Source organism: Drosophila melanogaster, chromosome 3R, assembly GCF_000001215.4.
Source record: "Drosophila melanogaster chromosome 3R".
NCBI lineage: Eukaryota > Metazoa > Arthropoda > Insecta > Diptera > Drosophilidae > Drosophila > Drosophila melanogaster.
In genome coordinates, this window is record NT_033777.3 from 17,996,001 (window position 1) to 18,019,242 (window position 23,242).

The 23,242-nt window shown below is 38.3% G+C and overlaps 1 protein-coding gene across 12 annotated transcripts in view; it reads left to right on the forward strand.

Moving 5' to 3' along the window:
- Window positions 1-22,892, forward strand: part of cpo (couch potato) — a 99,061-nt gene extending 76,169 nt beyond the window's left edge. Inside the window, exons 4-12 of one of the 12 annotated variants that reach the window (NM_169781.4) lie at window positions 10,935-11,012; window positions 11,078-11,131; window positions 11,262-11,324; window positions 12,865-13,009; window positions 13,948-14,150; window positions 14,228-14,574; window positions 15,097-15,713; window positions 16,096-16,150; window positions 17,148-19,779. In NM_169781.4, coding sequence (NP_732282.6) covers window positions 10,935-11,012; window positions 11,078-11,131; window positions 11,262-11,324; window positions 12,865-13,009; window positions 13,948-14,150; window positions 14,228-14,574; window positions 15,097-15,136 — 930 coding nt within the window. In that variant the 3' untranslated portion in view covers window positions 15,137-15,713; window positions 16,096-16,150; window positions 17,148-19,779. Of the gene's footprint in view, window positions 1-10,934; window positions 11,013-11,077; window positions 11,132-11,261; window positions 11,325-12,864; window positions 13,010-13,947; window positions 14,151-14,227; window positions 14,575-14,920; window positions 14,959-15,096; window positions 15,714-16,095; window positions 16,151-17,147 lie in introns of all 12 variants that reach the window. The other 11 variants (NM_001014632.4, NM_001275763.1, NM_080105.4 and 8 more) reach the window with 11 other exon arrangements.
- The last annotated feature ends 350 nt before the right edge of the window (window positions 22,893-23,242 follow it).

Below are 23,242 nucleotides of genomic sequence, written 5' to 3' on the forward strand. Positions count from 1 at the left end.
CACTATTTCCCTTTTTTTTCCGGCTTAATTTTTGTTTATTCTGCTGCATTTTCATGCCATTTGAACTTTTCAAAAATCCGGCAAAAGGGTAAGGACTGCAGTGCAGACTCAATTACGCGCTTGTTTGTGTCGATATTTGCGCTATAAAAACTCAATTGGCATTGAATCCACTGCGCTAGTTCTTTTAAATTCCAGCACACGGGATTTTTGAACGAAAAGTTTAAGTAATCTTTACAAACTCTGGCGCTGACAGCTTTCACTTGAACGGTTGACCACATTCGTTAATTACAACAAATAACCGAAATTAAATTGTGCGAAAAATTGTAGTCAAACAGAGAGTTTGGGGCAACGATTTTAATTTAATTCAATTGCAAGCTGGCGCGGAGCGGAATGAAAAATTACATAAAAACACGATGGCATCGCTGCTGGCCATATCAGAAATGCCGTAACAAATGAAGTAATTAATTTCAATTAATTTGCATGGCCAAGCAGAAAAAGCAAGTAAAATAAATAAATACACGCAGCGTTTCAAATGCAATTGCAACATTTTTATTTGCACTGAATCGAGTATTACCCAGACTCTGCGTAAATTTTCCTCAAGTTGCAGTTTATGAATAAATCAGCGTATAAATCACTTGTCGACTTGCCCCCCATCCCCTTTTTCCACTTCCCAAGCAAACCGCTAATTAAAATCATCGACTCCTCATCCGAAAGTTGAGATCTCAGAATCTGGGGGTTCTGACCTCTTCCCCCAACTGATTTCAAAACCAGATTTCCGTTTTCAATTTGCAAATCAAATTGCCAGTTGGCCAAGGGGCGGAAAATTTCACCTTTCAACTTTGACGACAAGTTTTTCGAACATCCCGTTTTTGTGTGCAGAAATTAAAGTTCTCTGCGGGCTTTTCATTGGTTCAAGGGACTGGCCAATTTCCTGTTCTTCAGTTTGGAAAATTCAATCGGTTTAGAATCGGTTAAGAGTTAATCGTTTTGGCAGAAAATATTTGAAATCCGCTTATGAAAATCATCAATAATCAATAATAATTGAACATTATCGCATTTTTTTACTTCAAAGCTCATGTCGATTTATTAAAGCTATAATGTCGATTTATTAAATAAATGTATTCTTACAGACTCGAATTTTAACAAACTGTTTCAAACATTTTAAGTTTTTGAAGACGGCATCGCTTAGCTACCGGTTATGAATCGGTTATGTGTTTCAGCTACAAAACGGCTACAGAGCATAAATATTAATGTGGCAGCTGAAGATTCTCTAGTTAGTGTAAGCCATGTTTTCCAGCTATTTGTAACCCACACTCGCACGCTCTTGTTTATATAAATATTCATACTCCCACACAAAAACTCGCACACACACACACACACAAACACTGAGAAACAGATACACGGCTTTGCCTTGGCGTTTGCATTTCATTAGCCAAAGTGGCATTGTCTGTGTGTGTGTGAGCTGGCCCTCCCACTCTCTGGCTCAAAAGTAGAGCACATTTAGCCAACAACAGCAGCGGAAAAATGGAAAAAAAGCGTTAGAAAATGCAAAGTATCCAAATAGACTGAAGGACACTTGAATCCTTGTGTCCAAGTGTGTCTGTCCCTCTCTTCAGCTTCAAAAAAAAAACAAAAAAAAAAATAGAGGAAAATATAAGCTAAGCGCTGGCTATCGCCGTCCTCTTCCAACAAGTGCCAGCTGAAGTGTTTGCCAGTGTGTGTATGCGTGTGTTTGTTTCTCTGTATTGTCACACGCTGTCAAACCCGTTTTAGCCCCAAGTCAGTTTAAAGCACAGCAGCCCCCATACCCAAAGCATACGATCCCATCTCACATCCTTACATCCTGGCATCGCACATCCTTATTTTTAGCCAAGCGGCTAATTGTGACTGACAAGCGGACCAGAGAGACACAGGATTTCAGATGCGTGTGCACATCGATGGCAGCTCAAGTGAGTGTGAAAATTGCTGTACCCCCTAGCATTTCGAGGGGCTATCTCTCTCTCTCTCTCTCCCTCTCTCTGTCTATAAATAAGCGCCCGGAAAACGAGCCTTGCAACAGAGACACACATTTAAGCCGCACCAAAAAAGAAAACTAGATTGCAACGAACATTTACCCAACTGCAAGTTTAAGATTCCTTCTGGTTTCCGACTGGCCACCTGCCAAGCAGCTAATAAACTTCCTCGACAATGGTCTACAAAAAAAATAAAAAAAAAAACCCAAAAACGAGGGACAGCAATTCGGAAAAACTGTGCAAAAGAAAAGTTTTGCCTAATTTGCGGCAATAAAAGCAAGTGCCACGAAAAGCAGCTGAAATTTGGTGGCGAGAAAATAGGAAAAGCAGCTCGAAAGCGAGCACAGAAAATTTAAAAAAGAAGGAAATTTTAGTAAAGACTACACAATATTTAAATTAAAACACTAAAGATAGAAATAATGAAAACAACATTGAATATAAAGAACCCCGCTTGAAATAGATGATTTAAATTGCAAATAACTGAATAATAGTTAGAGAGTAACGAATTATACAACATTATATGCAAATAGCAATTAAGAAAACAATAAGTCAACTTTTGACCAAATCAATAATGGCAAATATACTTCCCAAAATTATTCCATTTTCCTTTGGCTCAGCCACTGAATTATGCAAATGCAAAGATAACTTCTTTGTCTTGGACTACTGAAGACTTCTTTCTTCCATTGTTTGCCCAATAAAATTGTGTTTATTTTTGATATTTATATTGTGTAATGGCAAATCAGCAATTCAAATAGTTATGGACAGATATGGCCACAAAATGCCCCAAAGCCAGCACCACATTAAATCCCAGCCCGAACCCAATGCACTTAACCTGACCGAATGTGTAAATAACAATTATAAATATTTAATTACATATTTGTGGAGCAACATTTTGCCAAAAGAACTTGACAACAACTCACATGGCCAATGTTTAATTGTCACTGCGACACACACACACACACACACACACACTCACTACCACATTCGCAGATGAGCTTTGGATAATTGTCAGGTTTTAAATAATTCAGTTTGTATTTCATTGTTGTTTTGCGGTAAATGGCAAATGAACTCCTACAAGGATTCAAAATGTCCATATCGTTTTGGGTCCTCGGTGACTCACTGAAAAATTGATTAAAACTAAATTGTTTGTGTCATAAAAATGTTGTTACCGAGCGACAAAACTAATTACCAAGAACTAAGTCAATTTGCAAAAGGGAATAATGAACAACTTTGGAACGAATCATTAAACAGTCGCATTGAAAGAGAGTCCTAAAAAGCGAATGCCCAAGTTCTATATTTTTCCGGATTTTCCTTTTTTAATTTTCTCTTCTTTTTTTTTTTTTTGCTGCACTTGAAGCAAGGCCTTTTCAGACCGGCTTTGATTGAAAAGCCGCAGCGCTGCTTAGGTCAACATTATTTATTTAAGAGGGGCGTGTTTAATATGCGTAGCCTGTTGTTTGGTCAATCGGAGCAGAACTGAACAGGACATGCCAGGACATGGAAAAGTAACGAAAGTAGTGGCGCAGGATGGGCGCTCGTTAGCCCGGGGCTAACCAAAAAGATGGCTCAAATCTGGCACGAGAAGATGGGCATGATGGAGGGCGGAGTGCGAAAGGTGGGAAGAGGACATATCCTAGGCACGTAATCCTTGCCCGCCTTTGCGCTTCTTCCAGCTCCTCACTTTGCTGTCTCCGTGATTGACCCAAAAATGCGATGATTCGTTTTGATTTTTCACTCTGTTTTGCGCATCCACTCCTGCTTAAAACAGTTTTTCTTCACTTTTTTTTCTCGACTCCCCAGCAAATTGAAAACAAAAATATGGCTCGGGGCGAACTTTTCAATTGGCCTCCCAAAAAAAGAATTCAATGAGGAAAATTTTGCAGAACGAACAATATATGGGAAAATTGCACATCGAATCACATTAGTTTGTCTCAGTTTACAAGGTTTTTGGAGCTGCCTTTTCTGATTTGATTACTTGCAATTGACTTAGTTGAAAAGTTTGGCCATAATTAGCTGCAGAAGCCAAACGCTGTTGATCACTAGCTAGAATCAGCCCTAAACCTGCCATTTAACACCTGCACTTCAACACCTTACACACATGCACATATAGTACCTACACAATTTTCCCATTTCCCCCATGCTTCGCTCTTGCTCTCCCTCTCCCTCTCCCTTTTTCCCCTTTCGCACACACTCTCTCTATCTCTCTCTTTACCCCTGTGGCCTGCCACAACATAGTTTTGGCATAATAAATTAGCTGCTTGGATTGCTGAAGCTACTGCTTTTGCCACCGCCCTTCCTTTTGGCACTGCGGCAACTTCAATCTTAATTAACTGATGTCGACGCAGTTTACAGTTATCCAGCGTTACGGCCATGGTAAATGTGTCCTGTATATGTGGCCACATATCACGTATACGCCGCATATGCATTTTATTAGATGGCACTTAAATTGCAATTAGCAACTAGCAGACACGGGCGTAAATTCGGTTAATGAACCGGATCTATCTATATATCAGATATTAACAAAATATCAAATTGTAGTTGTAATTAATGACCGAAGTTTGTTTTATATAAATGGTGATAACTTTTGGGCCAAAATGTTATAACAATTTAATTAGAGACCGGTCAGTTAATTAACTGTCTTAATGATTATTATGTTGCTGGAAACTTTTGCTTTTGCCTTTCATTTATCCTAATCTGCTCGCACATAAAAATCATTTACTTTGAATAATACTTGCTTGTCAAATTGTCTGGCAATTTATTTGTGGTATAGCAATCCTTTTCTCCGGACTTCTCTATTGTTTTGTCATTTGTCGCTGTTGGCTTTCATTTTTTGTTTGAATTTCTGCCTTGCTGTTTCATTTCTTTCTGCTCTGCTGGCGGAAACAATTCGTTTTGTTTTACTTACCTTGGCCTAAACGCTGAATTGTTTGCAAATTCCGCCGAGCCGAAGGCCTTGTCCTGGTTTTCGAGTAGGGATATTACTCACCTACAAACTGCCTGATAAATTTTGTAGTTTATTCATTGCAATTACAGGAAATCCCATAAATTAGAAGCATCTGCTGATGTTGGGGAAGATTTCGCTTCAGCTCAGTTCATAATTAATAAGCCAGTATGGCTGACATAACTTAACTTAAGCTCTCCACTTGACTTTGCCCCAAAAAGTATGCAACGAATATGGCCCTGCAAAAGTCATCGCTCATTTGTTATGTAATCCTTTTTCGGCCAAGGGGCGGCTGCTGCTGTTGTCCTGCTTAACTCCCCTTAACGCCCACCGTCCGTTGGCAGGCGAAAGTGTTAATGAGTTTTAATTATTAAAATTTTGAAGTTACTGCCACGGCGGCTGCTGTTGCAATTTTAAGGACAGCTGAGCTTTATTTATAGATATTATATATATTTCATGGGGAATACAGGCAACGCCGCCCACTTTGCGACTTTTGCTTAACTGCAGCAATTCCCAAAGTCGCAAACTGGTGTTCCTGGGTTTATCTTGTTATAAATTTTTGTTGTTTTCAAACTGCCAAGCAACACAGGCGGCAACAACAAGCACACTTCGCTGTTGGCAACTAACTTTTGTCAGCCAGTGTATAAAATTTGGCGTTTGTGCGAGTGTGTGCGTTGCAAATAATTTGCAATCAAAAGTTGCAGGCTACGGAAATTCCCAGTGAGTGTGTTTGTGTGTGAGCTTGAGGGGCGTGAGGGGCGTGGCTTTGCCTCCAGCTGTTTATCTCACCCACTATCTGTATCTCACACAGCCAGGAATTTCAAAATTTTCCCAACCAGATTGTAGGCTAATTTATAAAATAAGCTGCAACACAAGCAAAACATTTATTCTGTGGATACTTCGTCGTGGATCACAATTAAAATATTAGTTTTAAAAGCGACTTATGCTAAGATTTGGCCAACCCAAATAAACTTTAATTAAATGCGAAAATGAGACAGGCGCTAATTATCCGGAACGCCCCGCGATTCACTTGCTTAAGAAAAGAAATGCGCCAAAAGAAAATAAATAAGCCAGGATGTAAAGACTCAAAATGGGAACAAGTGAGAACAACTGAAAGGAAAAGAAATGAGAAGAAAAGAAGAGAAAAGAAAGGAAAAGAAAATGGCTGGGAAACAAGCTTAAACAATGGCTGGAAGCTGAGCCAAAGCCAAAAGCAAAACAAAAACAAAACAAACCAAGGCTAAAGCAACAACTAAGATTGTGAAGAGATTAAAACCGCGACCAGGCTTAATTGAGCGAATTGGAGGGGTTAGCAATCCACATCGCGTATACGCGATGTTTGCCAGACGCGTGAGCTAAATGCCAAAAACCGAATGGCTGGGCGAAAAAAAAGGATGGAAAATCGAGGAAAATACAAAACGTTTTCAGCATTGTGATGCAACGCAAAGAAATGCACCCATTGACAGGGACGGCAATAGAGATGCAGAAAGAGACACCGGCAATCGCTGCCATTTGGTATTCTTATTTATCCTTTTCACCGAGAGCGACTTCAGTTCACATTTTGTATGCAAAATGCGCCAAAGCAAGCTACAACAACATCAATGGTGGAAAAAAAAAGGGAAAAACTACAATGGCAGGCAACAACAATGCGGACTACAAAAGTCAAGCCACATGCATTCATTCATTTGGTTTACTCATTTAGTTGCAGTTCTTTCTTTCTACCATTGCAGCATTTTCCACTTGCCAACGACAATGGCAGATTACACTGGGCGAAAATATGTAATTTCACTTTATTTAAATTCAATTGCTATGAAAATCGTTGATAGCTACTAGTTCTTATATACAGTTTGTGCAGTTATAGATAGTAAATTTAATTTAAATAATACGTTAAAACAATTATTACATAAAGCATACTTTATTAACGCTACTTTTTCCGGCTTACTGGCAACAATCGCTGTTGCAGAACACTTGAAGATTTTCCACGGATGCTGCTTTTGTTGCCACCAAAGCAATCTTATTGTTATTATTGTTGTTCCGCTGCCGAGAGCAAAGAAATGAGAAAGGAGCGAAGAAAGCAAAGAAAGGCTAAGCAAACACAAGTAGCTGGCAACAATAACAACAACAGCAGCAGCAGCAGCAACAGCACAACAATAACAAATTGTAACATAAACTTTTAGCCGCTGGCACTTTAGTTGACTAAATGCTCGACTTAATTGGCTAACAGTCGAGGGTAGAACAGAATACAGTACAAAAGGGAAAATCAGAGGCATTGAAAACTAGATGCAGACTATTGAAAAGACTTTTGGCCTGAACCGATTTGACATGAAAATAGAACAAATCATGTCTTAAATTGCCATCTGATTTTACTCAAAAAGCACATCAACGAGAAAATTCATAAAAATACAAAACGTGTAAACAATGCGAATAAAAAATGTAATTTTAATAAAAAATGGCACTTGGATGCATATGAAGAAAAAAAAAGTGTCGCAAGCGCAAATATTGATCGAATACAAACAAAGCGATGGAAAAAAAGAACAGAAAACACAACTTGAGCACAATTTGTTAATTAAAGTCAACCAATAGAAATTATGAAAACTGTTATGTAAATACATGCAGCCATTTCAAGTGTTGAATAATATTTACACAATTAAATTCGGTTTGATTCGCATTAGCTGAATAATTTATAAGTAAACATAATCACACAGTAAGCTAATGTTATTCGAATTCAAATAAATACGCCTATAAACGTGGTATATTTATATATGTATTTTCAAATAAATTAATATCAATCAAATGCGAATATTTCTCTATTTCGTGCGCCCATTTTTCTCCATTCGACATTGCCATCAACTTTTAGCATGCATCAATTGCAATTTAATTACCAGCTATATACATATATATAGAGAAAATAAAAGCTATTGAAGCCATGCTGTTTGCTTTGTAAAAAAGCCGCCGAACGATAAAAATCAGCAACAAATCAGCTTAAAAGTGGCTCAAAAGCCTCTCTCATTAAGTCGCGCCACATGGGAATACAGTGTATGCAAAATTGTTGGTACTAAATAGTTTTAGCGTCGACTGCAACACGTTCAAGTAATTGGTTGCTACTTTGGCCGGCAAATTGTTTGCATTTATATGCCATTGCCACGCCCACGTCAGCGTTGCATGGGCGTTAGTGACTGGCGGCCTGAACCGGTAGTTGTGCATGTGATAGTGTGTATGTCATGCTTAATTATTGTAAGTCAACACTTGACTACCGAGTGATTTATAAACGTTGTTATTTTCACTGTTTATGCTGGCCCAACAATGTCGAAAGACAAGGTCGCCTTAGCAAATTCCCAGTGGCCAACACTGCGTATACGCAACGTATAGAATATTCAGCTAAATCACAAGAGTTAGAACATTAATTGCGGGCAGAAGAACAAATGGAATCGAGCATAATTATAAACAAAGTTTGGCCAAGGAATATAGACTGACAAAAAGGGGGTGGGCGTGGCAGGCATTGCGGCAAACGGAAAAGGGGTTGGTGGAGGGAGTGGGGAAAACGGAGTATTTTAACTTCTTGGCAACAAACAGCAAACCGCAAATAGCAAAAATAAACATACACACACAGAGAGAGCGAGTCAGACAAAAGCGGGGAGTGGAGTGCATGTTTTGCAAGCCAAAATCAGAGCCAAGTTGCAAGGTTGACCAAAAGACAACAGCAACAACAGTTTTGCTGTATTTAAATGGATTTTGGCAACTGGAGTTGGGCAAATCCGCAAAGTGCAACAACAACAATTGCAGATACAGATACGGATCCAAAAACAAAACACCCACAGCATCGAAATCAGCCACAGAATCACTGAGAAAATTAATTAAAAGAGTTGGCTCTTTAAAATTGAAGATAAAAATTCAAAATATTATATATTAGTTAGCAAAGAACTTTATTAAAAATTCCCGCCCTTAAATATTATGTATGTATTTTCCATATATGTAATTAGTAGTAATTTATATAGCATTTCGATTTTTTCTCAGTGCTTTGATATGCTGTAGCTTGCATGTGTAAGCCAAAGTTTGCATTTAAAGTTGAGAGTTGGCCGACGGAGTTGGAGCTGCAATTGCAGTTGAAGTTGCCAAAATACTAAATGTCTATCCGCAATGCCCACAAGCGCACACAATCCAAATCCACGTTCCCAGACAGAGTCGCAAAGATAAACCCACATATAGACAGGGTGGTTAGGGGAGAAAAGCGGAAAATTCATAGTCTTAACTCGAATAAGATGGAATAAAAACTTCAACATCTTTTCCAGCACTTGCCCCAAGTTGATTAACACTTTCTGGAACATTTTGATAATTGCATTTCAATTGCCATTAGAGCTGGAAAGCCTTTTAGCCGCGCCACCAATTCCAAGCAGCCCTTCTCTAATTAGCCTGCCAACTTGGCTGACTGCCCTTTTGCACCCGCTGCCTCATTATTGCCTTCAATTAGCCGACCGCTTAGTGCCTAAAAATTAATTTAAATTGCTATTTAACTGACCATGCTCGGCGTTTCCCTAAACCACCTAGGCTTTTCTTTCCTATTTTCCCCCAGCAGAATTTGGTTTTTGTTTTTCCGCTGGAGTTTGTGGCAGGACTTTTCCTAATTAATTTATAAGAATTTCTGCGGTTAGACAGTGAACAAATACGGGCTGCTCTTGTCGGCGTTTCTTATCCGGTCTGGCTGCACTTGAATTTTCATCTGTGATGAAGAATTTCCCTCTGCTTTCAGCTACTGCGAATTTGCCAAATAGATAGGATGCGTGACATGTTGCCAACCTGTATCGCTATTTCTATAAAAACAAATTTAAAACACACAAGGACAGAGTTTGCAGTAGATTACAGCAGGAAAAACAAAAAGAAGTAGGTAGATGGCAATGATAGAACACGTTTTAATTTTGAACACAACATGTGCGCCGCAAGGGGATGAAAGACTGGGAAAAAATCAGTTGGTCGGAAAAATGTAAACTTCATTTTGCATGGAAGCTGTACATTTTAAAAAGCCAGTCGTGACCATGATCGGAATCAGAAATAAACTTGAATAGAAAGGAGTAAATGAAATTTATAGAATATAAGCTAGTTAGTTCTCAAATAAGTATTTTTTGCTAGAAAATATTTCAATTAAGCTGAGTGCAAGACTACATGCGTTTCTTGATTAGACTGCCACGTTTCCCATGCCCCTGAAACCATTATGCATTTTACCTTTAAGCTAATGACGCTACAGCTTTAAAGGCCAGCAACAAAGTAAATTTACCCGCTCAGCACAAAATGCCAGCCCGAAAAAAAAAGGATGAAATTAAGGAGAGGGTGTGGAAATGTAACCCAGTTGCACACATTCACAGTCACATCGCTCAAAAGTAACGCTCGCCACCTCGACTCAAACATTTTCGCCTAGGTGTTAAAAATAAAAAGCTGTCAGAACTGGGGACTCATTTAGTCCCTGCAGCACATGTGTATGTGTGTGTGTGTGTGTGTATGTTGGTTTTACCTGACTCACCTGTAATACATATTCCCCTGAGCGCCTACCCACCACCCCCTAAAGACGCCCCTATCTACTCCAACCATCCCCCCTGCGTCCGACGAACAAGAGTCACGTCTCTGGCGTTGTCATAATGAATTCAGCGTTTATGGCGCTTATTCCATTTGGTTTCATTATCAGTGGGTACATGTGACCCCCACCAGCACACCCATTTGCCACCCGGGGGGGGGGGGGGGGGGGTGTCCCTTTGCAATGTCGTGTGCGTTTGGTGTCATGAACTTTTTGGCCAAATGAGTGGCACAAGCGGGTTTGCTGGGGCACAAAGCGCATTACAAACATTTGAAGTTGAAAATTGAGGCTGAAGGTTGTATTTGTGTTTTCGCAGCGACAACGTGACAGTTTCAACTTAATTATGTAATCATGGGAAATTGGTTTTGCGAACTAGCAATCATCTAACGATTCTCTATCTATCTTGTCATCATTGCAGGTTCGCACACTTTTCGTCAGTGGTTTGCCCATGGACGCCAAGCCGCGCGAGCTCTATTTGTTATTCAGAGCCTATGAGGTGAGTTTTTCATATATTTAAAGTAAGTTAAACAATTTCTTAATACAACATTTACACAACAACAGGGCTATGAAGGATCTCTTTTGAAAGTAACTAGCAAAAATGGCAAAACTGCATCGGTGAGTAAAGGTTTTCATCTAAATAGAAGTTCTCACATTATTTCTTTATTTTTAAATCATATATCCTGAAATTATTTTGTTTTTCGATTTACCTTTCAGTCTATTAATAATTTTCCAAAAATATTTACAGCCCGTTGGCTTTGTGACATTCCATACAAGAGCTGGAGCTGAGGCAGCTAAACAGGATCTGCAGGTAAATATGCACATCACATACACATATATCTCTGTACCTTTTATAATCGAAAGAACACTAAAATGATTTAGCAAATTTGTATGAGCAATGCGACAAAAGAGAAAATGCCAGAAATATTTTCTCAGCGACAAGAGCAAATGAAACCTACACACATAACATAAGAACTGTAAAGCACCCAATGAAAAAGTACTGAAACTACGAAAATAACCAAAATACTTGTATACTCGTATTGCCTGGCTTAAATACCTTTAGGCCCCTGTTGCCGCTGCTCAAAAATCGAGCTTCGAGCTCCTTTTGCATCACCCAAAAATCAAAAATCACCAAACAAAAAACAAATGATAGCAAAACAAAATACGAACAAGCAAACAAACAAACAACGATCCACACGAACACGTGCTTGCATTTGAAAGAAAGAATCTTAAAATTCACCAAATCGCATTAAGTGTTTCCCTCTCTGTCTAGCCTTTGCTGTCCCGCTCTCTCTCTCTCTATGTATCTCTATCTATCTCTCCATTTCTGTCGTTCTATATATCTCTCTCTAACTTGCCATTGAGTTGTCTTATTGTTTTTGGTATCTGCATCCCTCCTATTATTTGCTCATTCTACGAAAACTCTTTGACACGCAGAGAACACAAATACACACGTAAACTGGTACACTCATCACAACCACACACACACACACACACCTACATCTCTGGCAAAAAAAATCTGCAAAATGGCAAAGCAAAAAGCACCAACAAACGAAAAGCAACGTCTCAAGCCTGTGGTGCATGTCCCCCAGCCACGCCCCCCCCCCCCTTAAGCCAACCGCCCCTGGAAGAGCACACTAAAGTTCCTTGAAACAACTTTTAATTATCCTTGGAGATCCTGGACGCCCCCTCAAGCTGAAAGCATTTTTGAATCATTTTATAGTTCGCCTTGAAATAAAACTAAGAGCAGAAAATAATATTTCATTCAAAGATACCTTTACAAACTTTTCTAAAGGAAGAAAACAATTTGTATTGATTGTTTAATTTTTTACAAAAATCATTCTGGCTTTATTAGAACCTAGTTTTATAAGGGCAGTATTAGGATTTTTCTTAGTATTTTCTAAACTGTGATTGAAAAATATTGAAAAATTGCTAGGATTTTTAACGATTCAAGTGATTTTCCCCAAAGACCCCAATCCATAGCAACACTTAGCCAAAACCAAAGCTGTCACGATCCCCAAAACCAAAACTCAGATTACCGAGCAGGCACCACGTAATACAAATACAAACGCGTTGAATGTCTCCCGCCCCCCCGAAAACCCCAAGCAATAGCTCTTCAAGTCAAAAAATGAGTAACACAAGTTTGAACACAGTTTTTTTTTTTGTTTTTTGTTAACGTTACTTTCACGCGACATTCAAAATTATTTTTGGCGAATTGTTGCAAAAGAACTAATTGAAAAGTCTCCCACAAAACCTTTGAACTTTGCCGAAAGAATAAATTACTTGAAAAAATAAAAAAGAGAAAACAATGGAAAATACAAACCGCTGTATTTTGATCTGATCATTTACAGCAGGGTGTACGCTTCGATCCCGATATGCCCCAAACAATTCGCTTGGAATTCGCCAAGAGTAACACGAAAGTGAGCAAACCCAAACCACAGCCCAATACAGCGACAACAGCCTCACATCCTGCATTGATGCACCCACTCACTGGACGTAAGTAAAAAAAAAAAAAAAAACTGAACAAAAAATAAATAAATAACGAGAAATTATCAAAAGCAAAACCAAATAGCTATATGAGAACTCAGCAGCTGCTAATTTCTTTGAGTTTGTTTTGTTTTCCTTTTGTGTATGTAGTTGAGATCTATGAAATACCAATACTATTGTATGTTTAAGGGTACAAGAAATCCGAACCGAAGGCGTACTCGAGCACCTCCTCCTAACTATTGACAAAATCACACACAAACACAGCGAATACACCGAACACTCGCACACTCTTACACCGATCAATCCAACAGTTGAGCAGTTGAATATGTTATATATGGAAACGAACTAGCTTCAAGTGCACACAACTTAAAATATATATAAATATATATATAACAGCAAATATATATCGTAAATTCTTTTGTATGCTATATCTACCATATCAAGTTGTTATCTCTGCATACTTCGAGTCGCTATTGCGTTATGTTTATATTCCCAATTAGGTTACAGTCACGATAACTACAACATCTATATATAATGTACTGCACTTTGATCACTTGCCACACTTTGTGCAACGCACACACGAAAAGACCATACACGCCTACAAAAAATAGAAAAAAAGAGCTAAAGAAGAGCTAAAGTTAGTACTGAATAAATAGGCTTTTATATCTTCATCCTAAAAAATGATTAAAACAATTAATGAACTTACCGAGATTAATTTTAGAGTCATTGACAACTTAGCTGTTTTAACGAAAGACTGAGGCAACGAACTTTAAGCAAATAAAATCATTTCTTAATATATATATATATTTTTTTTTCGTTTGGAAACCGTTCTTGTTTTTACCATTTAGATTTTTGTCAACTAAAACCAGTGTTTAATACTCAATTAGTACACCACTTAGGTGAGCTGCCATCTGATTTACCCCACTATTTCTCTTCTCGACTCGCAGATTTGGGCGGTCCCTTCTTTCCGGGCGGACCGGAGTTATGGCATCATCCGCTAGCCTATTCGGCAGCCGCCGCCGCCGAATTGCCAGGAGCTGCTGCACTGCAGCATGCAACGCTAGTGCATCCGGCCCTGCATCCGCAGGTGCCAGTGCGCTCCTATCTCTGACTAAATACAGACAAAGTAATGGAGCAGCCGATGCATCAAGTAAGTGGAACGCACATAAATCTTAGAAACATCTAAGAAAGAAAGATTATTAATACTCTTCTTACTCCACTTTGCAGACTCAAATGACCATGCCGCCACATCATCAGACAACTGCTATTCATCCCGGAGCTGCGATGGCTCACATGGCTGCGGCTGCGGCAGCTGCAGCTGCCGGCGGAGGTGGGGGAGCGGCCACCGCTGCTGCGGCACCGCAAAGTGCTGCTGCAACAGCCGCTGCAGCTGCTGCTGCATCACATCACCACTATCTGTCGAGTCCGGCGTTGGCCAGCCCGGCTGGATCTACGAACAACGCCAGTCATCCGGGCAATCCACAGATCGCGGCCAATGCGCCCTGCTCCACGCTGTTTGTGGCCAATCTGGGGCAATTCGTTTCGGAGCACGAGCTGAAGGAGGTGTTCTCTAGGTAAATTGCACACGAATAATGCCAATCGTACTTTGTAATCTTTTTTGAGACACAATGAAAACTGCACTGGGATCACTGGAAACCACCACATCACCACCACAGTATAAACCACCCGATCACGATAAAGATCACGATCACACATAACCACCATAACAATCACCACTCTTGATGGCACTTTGTGAACTTTCTTAACCGATTACTAACCGAAAACTTTTGCGTTCTCTTCCTTGGTTCGTTTGTTGCCCACCATCCCACCCGATCACTCTTCTTGTATGATACATGATAACCGACATATATATCTAACAACAAATTATATATAATCAACTATGATAAATAATATGCACAGTATGCCTGGCTTTTGTCGCCTACGAATGCACACAAAAGGTATGCACCCAATCACAAATTCTATGCCTATTACTTTGTCTTCAACTCTGACCTCAACCAAACCAACTTCAACTTCCTACTCCACAACAACCACATCTGCGACTGCGTCTGCGACTGTGATTGCTCCTGAACCATCAGCCATGGCAACAGCAACTGGCTCAAGCTGCTCCACCAGTAACGGCAGTGGCAGCAGCAGCAACAGCAACCACAACAGCGCTGCGGTGCAGCAACATCCGGTGGCATTCATCGAGTTCAAGGACCCACCGACCGCGTCTCAGGCCATGCAGCAGCTGCAGGGTAAATATCTGCTCAGCTCCGATCGCGGTTCCATCCGCATCGAGTTTGCGCGCAGCAAAATGATCAACGAGGTGACCATAATGAACACCAAGGCACCGCCACCACCACCACCCACTGCTGTTGCTGCTACTGTTGCACCACCGCCACCGCCAGCACCCATGTACATCCTGAACGGCGGTGGGGGGGTCGAGCATTTGCTGGTCCCAGCACCACCGCCGTCGGCACAGCAGCAGCAGCAGCAGCAGCAGCAGCAACTCCAGATGCAGCAACTGCAACAGCAGATGCACCTGCAGCAGCAACATCAACAGCAGCAGCAACTCCAATTGACCGTGGCAGCACCCTGCACTGCAGCAAGCACCACCACCCACAGCAGCACCACTAGCGTTGTTGTTAACTCACTACAGCACCACCAACTTCATCATCCAAATCAGCACCACCAAAATCATCTCTTTAGAGACGTATGTATTATTCTGGGTGAACCAAATGAACCAAGTTTCTTCTATGTATGTCTGTTTAGCGTAATCTAACCCCATCATTATCATGATATAAGTTGCTCCACTAAACTGCACACACGCTTAGCCCTTGGCCCATTAATATTAGAATAAGCCTTTCAATCCGCAAAAAGCTTTTCACAGGCCCAAAAGTCCCTCGTAGATATATGCATGACCCTAAACCAAAACACAGAACCCGAAACCCAAATCCAAAATATATAAAAGGAGAACCCCCCCCCCCCCATTAACTATTTATAAAATTTTGCAAATTGTTATTGTTAAGCTTGCCCGTTTACTTTGCATGCTACCTCCACCACCAACACCACAACAACAACAACAACAACAACAGCAACAGCAGCAGCATCAACAGCAAGCAACAATCAAGCAACAATCAGCAACAACAAGTAAGAACCTACCTAAGGGATGGCCAAAACCATATGAGTTTGGCCCGAACACCGGAGCGCAATCGCACTCGCACACTCACTTAGCCATTACAATTGGAGCCGCATTTAAACACAAATTGTAGCAAACGAACAGTTTGGCAGTCATAACGAGGTTGGGGGAAGGGGAAATGGAGCGGGTCCAGAGAAGGTGCTGCTGGGACTTCCTCATAGACATCCGTTTCCTAAATGCCAGCTTCCGCTGGGAGACTGCCCCGCCAACCATTCTATGTCCGCACAACGTGGGCTTTGACTCACGTACTTCAAATGCCAAACGGCCACATAAATATGTTTTTTCAATTTGCTGCAAGAAAAAGCCACGGCAGCAGTGGCAGCAGCTTTATAAAAAATGCAAAATTAAACGCAGCATGCCACACCTATATTGCCATACACATAACCCACTTGACTACTGCCCCACCAATTTAACCCAACCACATTAAACGTTCGGGCTTTAAACCACTTTTGTTCAAGGCATGGTCTGTACTTTACTTTATTGTAGGTTGTTTGAAAATCAATTTGCATATCGAGGGGTGAGCATGCCCGAGCTGCCATAAATATTATTACTAGCCAATGGAAAGTCCAACAATTTATTTAATTTTTAATAACAGAGCGTTAAAGTGAAGATTTTCTTGCCTGAATGAACTTTACGATATTATATATAGATCAAAGTATTTGACTAGATTTTATTTTAACTTTCTATCAAAGTCTATATCTAAATTAAATTGATATATTTTTTGAATTTTTTAGTTATTTTATGTTCTTTAGTCTTGAATATTTACCCTAAAAAATCAAAATAAATAGAAAGTTAGAAGCCATAAAAAGTGATTTTAAAATATTTTAGGTCCACGCATGAGTAGTTCCCAAACAACCACTTAAATAGCCAGCACCAACGAAACCAGTAGTTGGACCACTTACACTGACAAAAACTAATTGTGCCTCACACTTTGCAAATTATTTCCAGAGGAGCGGGTATGGAATCACGGCATGATTTGCTCGCTAAAAAGCTAGAGCGCGAAATGCAGCAACAGCAGACGCAAGTGCATCACCAGACGCAGCAGCAACAGCAGCAGCAGCAGCACCACCACACAGCAGCGCAGCACTACCACCACAGCCACCAGACAGCGCACCACCAGCAGCAGCAACAGCAGCACCACCAGCAGCAACAACAGCAACAGCAGCAGCAACAGCAACAGCAGGCACAGCAGCAGCACCTGAGCCACCACCACCACCACCATCATCACCATCAGCAGCAGTTCTTGATGACGCCGACAGCAACCTGACCTTATGCGACAACGACGACGACGACTACGACGCCGCCGCACCACCACCCACATCAGCTCCACCAGCCGCACCACCAACAGCAGCAGCAGCTGCAGCCGCACCACATCTACTCGTACGTGCTGCCGGCAGTCAGTCACATAGCGGCCTGAGGTGGCCACATTTGAGTTTGAGAAAATCGAGGCAAAGAAGCTCCGCATGCAACGGATTCATGCGAGAAGTAAGAACCTTTAGTTCTAGGCATACAAAAATAACAGAAAAAAAAATGTTGAAAAATCAAAAAAAAAAAACTAAAAACAAAACAAAAATGCAAAAAGAAGTTAATTTATATATATATATGACGGAGAGGAAGCAGCTGCCGCAGACCCGTGTATAACCCCAGTTTAGTGAAATTTTTCGACAGGCAACAAAAGATTTGTAGTGAAAACCAAAAAACGGGATAAACTTGTAGTAAAATATACAATTTACCATAGATCGAAAGCTGAGCGAACTACTTAACTAAGTTAGTTGCAAATACAGCCGATATGCCCCCTATAAACGAATACACATATATACATACATAAACACCTATATATACATGCATATATATATAGCAAGCTGATCGAGAATTTGTTTGTTATTCAATATCCATTTAATGTTCTTTTGTAGCTTGATAAATTGATTTTGTTTGAAGTTTTTGTTTGTGAAATGTTTGCGTTCTTTTATTGTTACTTCTTACCCTACATTCAAAACCCCCCCCCCCCCCCCAAACATAAACGACTTTTCACACAAGGAATTGAGACATGAAATTCGTATTAATCTCATAATTTCTAATTTTTCGATATATCAAACAGCGTAAGGGAATAAATTATGAACAAAAAGTGTAGGGAGAAAGAAAAGTATATAATTATAGCTTAACCGAATGTGCCCTTTAAATAGCTCTCTTTCTAGAATTATAAAAAAGTAATATGAAACAGAAAAAAAAAAACAACCAAAAGAAAACAATTTAAATGTATGCATTAATGTAATAATTGTATAACTAGTAAGGTAAATTTTCAAAATGTTACTCAACAAGAAAATTCTACAAAACAAACCACAACGAGTAGTCGACGTCATCGTATAAATTTAAATTTATATTGAGGAATACTGAAGAAAGCTGGTTTCGAAATTTATTTGTTACAAACGTAAGCATAACAAAATTTAAATGTGAATTTCAAATTTACCCGATAAGGACCTATCGACGACATGGGATGAACGTTGCACGTGCGCTGTAGTGAAGCAAAGACTCGAGAAAAAAACCGATTTTTAAGAAACAAGAAACCAGAAATGCTGAAACTGCTGGCACAGGACACTCCAAAACTTTCCGCCCAGAACTCTATGTTTTCTTTCGCCACTTTTGGTTGAGACTTTTCTGCGTTTCCCCTACAAAGACTTGAACTTTTACTAGAGGCCCCCAAATCTGCAGGACTTCATTTACATAGTGAGAAACTTTATTCCTAACCAACTTTCGAAATGCTAGAACAATCAAATCACATTTCTTGCTAAACCAACGATCGATTTAATGGGGTGGGGGAGGGGAGGTCGCAGAACGAGATCGTATGCGTAGGTATCGAATATCGGATACCGTGTGAGGGTGGGGAGAGTGCTTAAGAGGTAACAGCAAACAAGGACGAGTAAATAAAATCAATGGCATATCATCTTACGTAGCAAAGCATAAGTCGAGCATGTATGTGTGACTACAAAAAGCGACAAATTCTATTGTAACTAAATGCAAGAGCAGCAGAACAGCAGAAACCAACTATAATTAATTATTATAAAAACAATGTAAAGCTTAAAGGCTAACAACTATATATAGTTAAATACGAAAACAAATTGTAAGCAAGCTTTTTACATCATAATTTTCGAATGGTTTTCGAAAGAGTTCGTTCAGCCTTGTTTAAACCAATATAAGTATATATATATATACGGATAAAATCTTACATTTTTACCAAAGTTGTCCTTACTAATTAAACAAGTTATGTTAACCAATTCACACACAATTTGTTAAACAAAAACAGAAGGAACCCACGAGTAAATCAACTAATTTTAAACGTTTTTTAAAGCTTAGTTTAGTGTAAACGTGACTAGACATACCAAAGGCATATTTGAAACAAAAACCACAGTTGTTAGAAGGAAATATGAAACAAAAAGAGAAACATTTACTAATTGGTACTGTTTTAGCCCTTTTTCCATACAAATTTTCTTTAAATATTTAATTACATTATTTCCCCGTCTAACTTTAGTCGAATGTAAAATGCATATTCCGTCCAATTACATTTCGTGCTTTCCTCTTGCCCAAAAAAAAAAAAAAACATCATCTCTTCGCCAGCATCGCGTTGGTTTAAGAGGCATCATCATTCGGAGTTAAGAACAGAGGTCTACATATAAGTCTGTAATCCTAACATACACACACACACACACACGCACGCACACGCTCACCACAAAGACAAGTAAATTAGTTAAAGTTTTAGCGTGTAAGCAAGGAAAAATGTTTAATTATACATAATATACTAATGCATATCATTAAATTGCGCCTTTCAAAACAATTAAGAAAAACAAAATGCCCGACGATGGAAAACAAAAATATTTACAACTATAAATAAGCATAAATAACGAAACAAAAATCGATAGATGCTAAAGTACGAAACAAATATTTTCGAAATTAATTTTTAGCGCCTAAGTGTGGTCGACGAGCCCAAAAGTATGCAACAAAAGCAATGGAAGTACGCATAAGTGTGTGAGTGTGCAAAAGTGTGTGTGCGTGTGTGTGCGTGTGTGCATCTGGGAAAATCTTGTGCAATTTTCATTGAAGATAGTAAGCGATAAGAAGAGGGAAAACCAGCGCGTTGGCAAGGTTGTTCAGTCCCCACCCCCAAATAGAAAAAAAAACCATTTTGAGGCTTGATTTCCAAACATTCTTTAAGCTAAATTTCATAGCTCTATATACATCCAGATTTTACATATCTGCAGCATGCAAATATTAAACTAAAAATTGGGAATATCTCGAAAACACAACAGAAGATGAAAACCTAGCTCGTTAGGGATAAACTAGAGAATGCTAAAATGAATGACAGAAAAACTAAACTAAACAATATGAATTATGGGAACATTATATGAATATATACATACGCATATATTAAAACATTTTTGAAACAAAACGAAAACCTAATAATAATTACAAATGATGGAAAAAATAACAAATACATATCAGCAAAACGGATAAAGAAGAAAACTTTTACAAGCAACATTATTAAGGAACATAAAACCGATATGTTTTGATGTGGTTTTTAAATTTTTAAACATTGTAAGCGCAAAAAGGCAGAAAGCAGTTACCAAAAAAAAAAAATTAAGGGGGAAGCAAGCATAACTGATTGAAAGCTTAGTAATAGATTACGGAACTACTTACATAATGCCTAGCTATATGCTTACCTAGTAATGTCATATCTAAATACATATGTGGCAGCAGTAATAGCAAGACAGTAAAAGTAACAGTAAAAATAACGATAAAAATCAGTAACAGTATATATCCTACTCTATTGTATTTATTGTACGGCTATAATTTGTGTATCGAAAATCTTTGATTGATTGATTTCTATTTAGTTTAAGTTGCCTCCGAAATTGCCTTATGTTTGCCTAAAAAAAAAAATAAAACTAAAAATTTAAATTACCAACAATTTAATACTAATTTCTAAGTAATTTATATGTATATGTATGGTATACCTCTATGATAAACCCTTATATAAATATACTTATATCATTTGTGTAGCCTTAACTTAGAACTTTTCAATTGACGGTATTAATTACGCATAATAAAACTTTATATTTTGTTCGTTAAACAAACCCATTATTGTTTCACTCAGTTCCAAATCTCACACAACCAAGCGATAAACCTTTGAAGAAACGAATTTTGAATTAGTGACAATTTTTGCAAGAAAATTAAAACCAACTATACAATTACATATATTAATACCACATATATGCATCGCTCTCCCCATTTCAAGTTTTGAGTCATTTGCGGGAGAGTCAACTAGAATGGCATTGTACTCAACCTGGTAGGTCTGAGAAAATCGCTGTATATTTGTAATACTTAAATACTATGCATATCTATATCTTATACAGACAGACATATGTATAGTATCTTTAGAGGGTTAAGTAGGAAAGGTAACTGATATTGAATATTGAAAATATCAAGGCAGAGAAAGGTATCGAAATACCGGCAGATAAATGAAGATAACACAAGTCAAAACATATCAAACTCGTGCCCGATTAAAACTATATATACACATATATATACACTATATATATATATATATATATATATATATATTAATGAAAAGCAGGCGCAAATTAGGCGCAGCAAATTTCAAAAATAACAAAGAAGGAGAATGATAAAATTATTAAATATGCCGAAAGTCTAACGGGAAATGCAATTTTATTTGCATAACTCAACAGTTGAGTCTACTTTTATCCGTAAATAATACGAAAATAATGATTAATATTAATTGAGATATTAAAAGTAAAAAAAAAAAAATACAAGAAATGGCAAGTATTTGTCTATTTTGAGGCTCATTTATTTAACATTTTCGCGAAACCAAGTACGACCTTCTTTTTTCAAATCGAATAAAGATCTTTGCTAATATTGTAAAAAACAAATTGATTTTTCAAGCAAATGAAAACCAAAACGTATAGCTAAATATTATTATAAAACTTACATAAAACAGAAACAAAACTCGTATATATATATATATAAATATAAATATCAGCCTTGTTCTTTATATATATATTTGAAAAACCAAAAAAATGAAAAACCATACAAAATATTAATAAATTATTAACAACTATGAAAAAATTGATACAAAAAAAAAAAATACATAAAAAATATTTAGCGAAAATATTGTATTGTGAGTTTAAATGTATTGTTGCATACGAAACCAAAGAAATGACATAACAAATCGGTACACCTAAGTTAAATATAAATCTAAATGGCAATACCAACCGATTGGCAAAACAAAAAGAAAAAAAAACATAATATCATCTGATAATATCATATCAGATCGGATCAAAGCAGATCAGAGGAAATTCGAAACAGAATGAAAGGTGAACCATTTTTTCACAGACAGCCACCAGCGATAAGAACTAACGAAGTTGAATTCAATTAATTTACCAGACAGTTTATTTCCAATATAATTCAATATTAGCAGATGGGCTCGCCCGCCCGCAAGACAAATTATACAATTTGATAACGATAATATTTTCATGCGATCACGATCGAGGAGGAAAGCACAAACGATATGCCCTGCAATGCAAACGGGGAAAAGAGCAACAAATTGCAGTTTTCAGCAGGCGACAAATTATAATAATACAATACGAATAATAAATAAAAACTTTAACAATTGTTTTGTGTAATTGTAAAGAAGTGGAGTTCTTTTCACCGCCAGTGGGATGAATGGGATGTTTATGTGATGATGGTGAAATGGGTAAGTATTTATAATATGTTACAGATTGGACAAGATTCTTAGTAGTTTCTTATAATATCCATAAAAATGAAGTCAAACATATTTAGTAGAGTATAATATATTCGTTGTAGCCGCATTTAGTGCGCTTGGCTTATCAGCGACCTCTCTGTTCGACTGATCTTTTGCAATAAGTGGCTGACCCCTCAGATAGCAGACAACGTGGCGATAGGCTGTGTTAAAAACCCAAACACGACCAAATATTTACAAATCCAACTTTTAGATAAAACAGACAAACAGCAAGGAT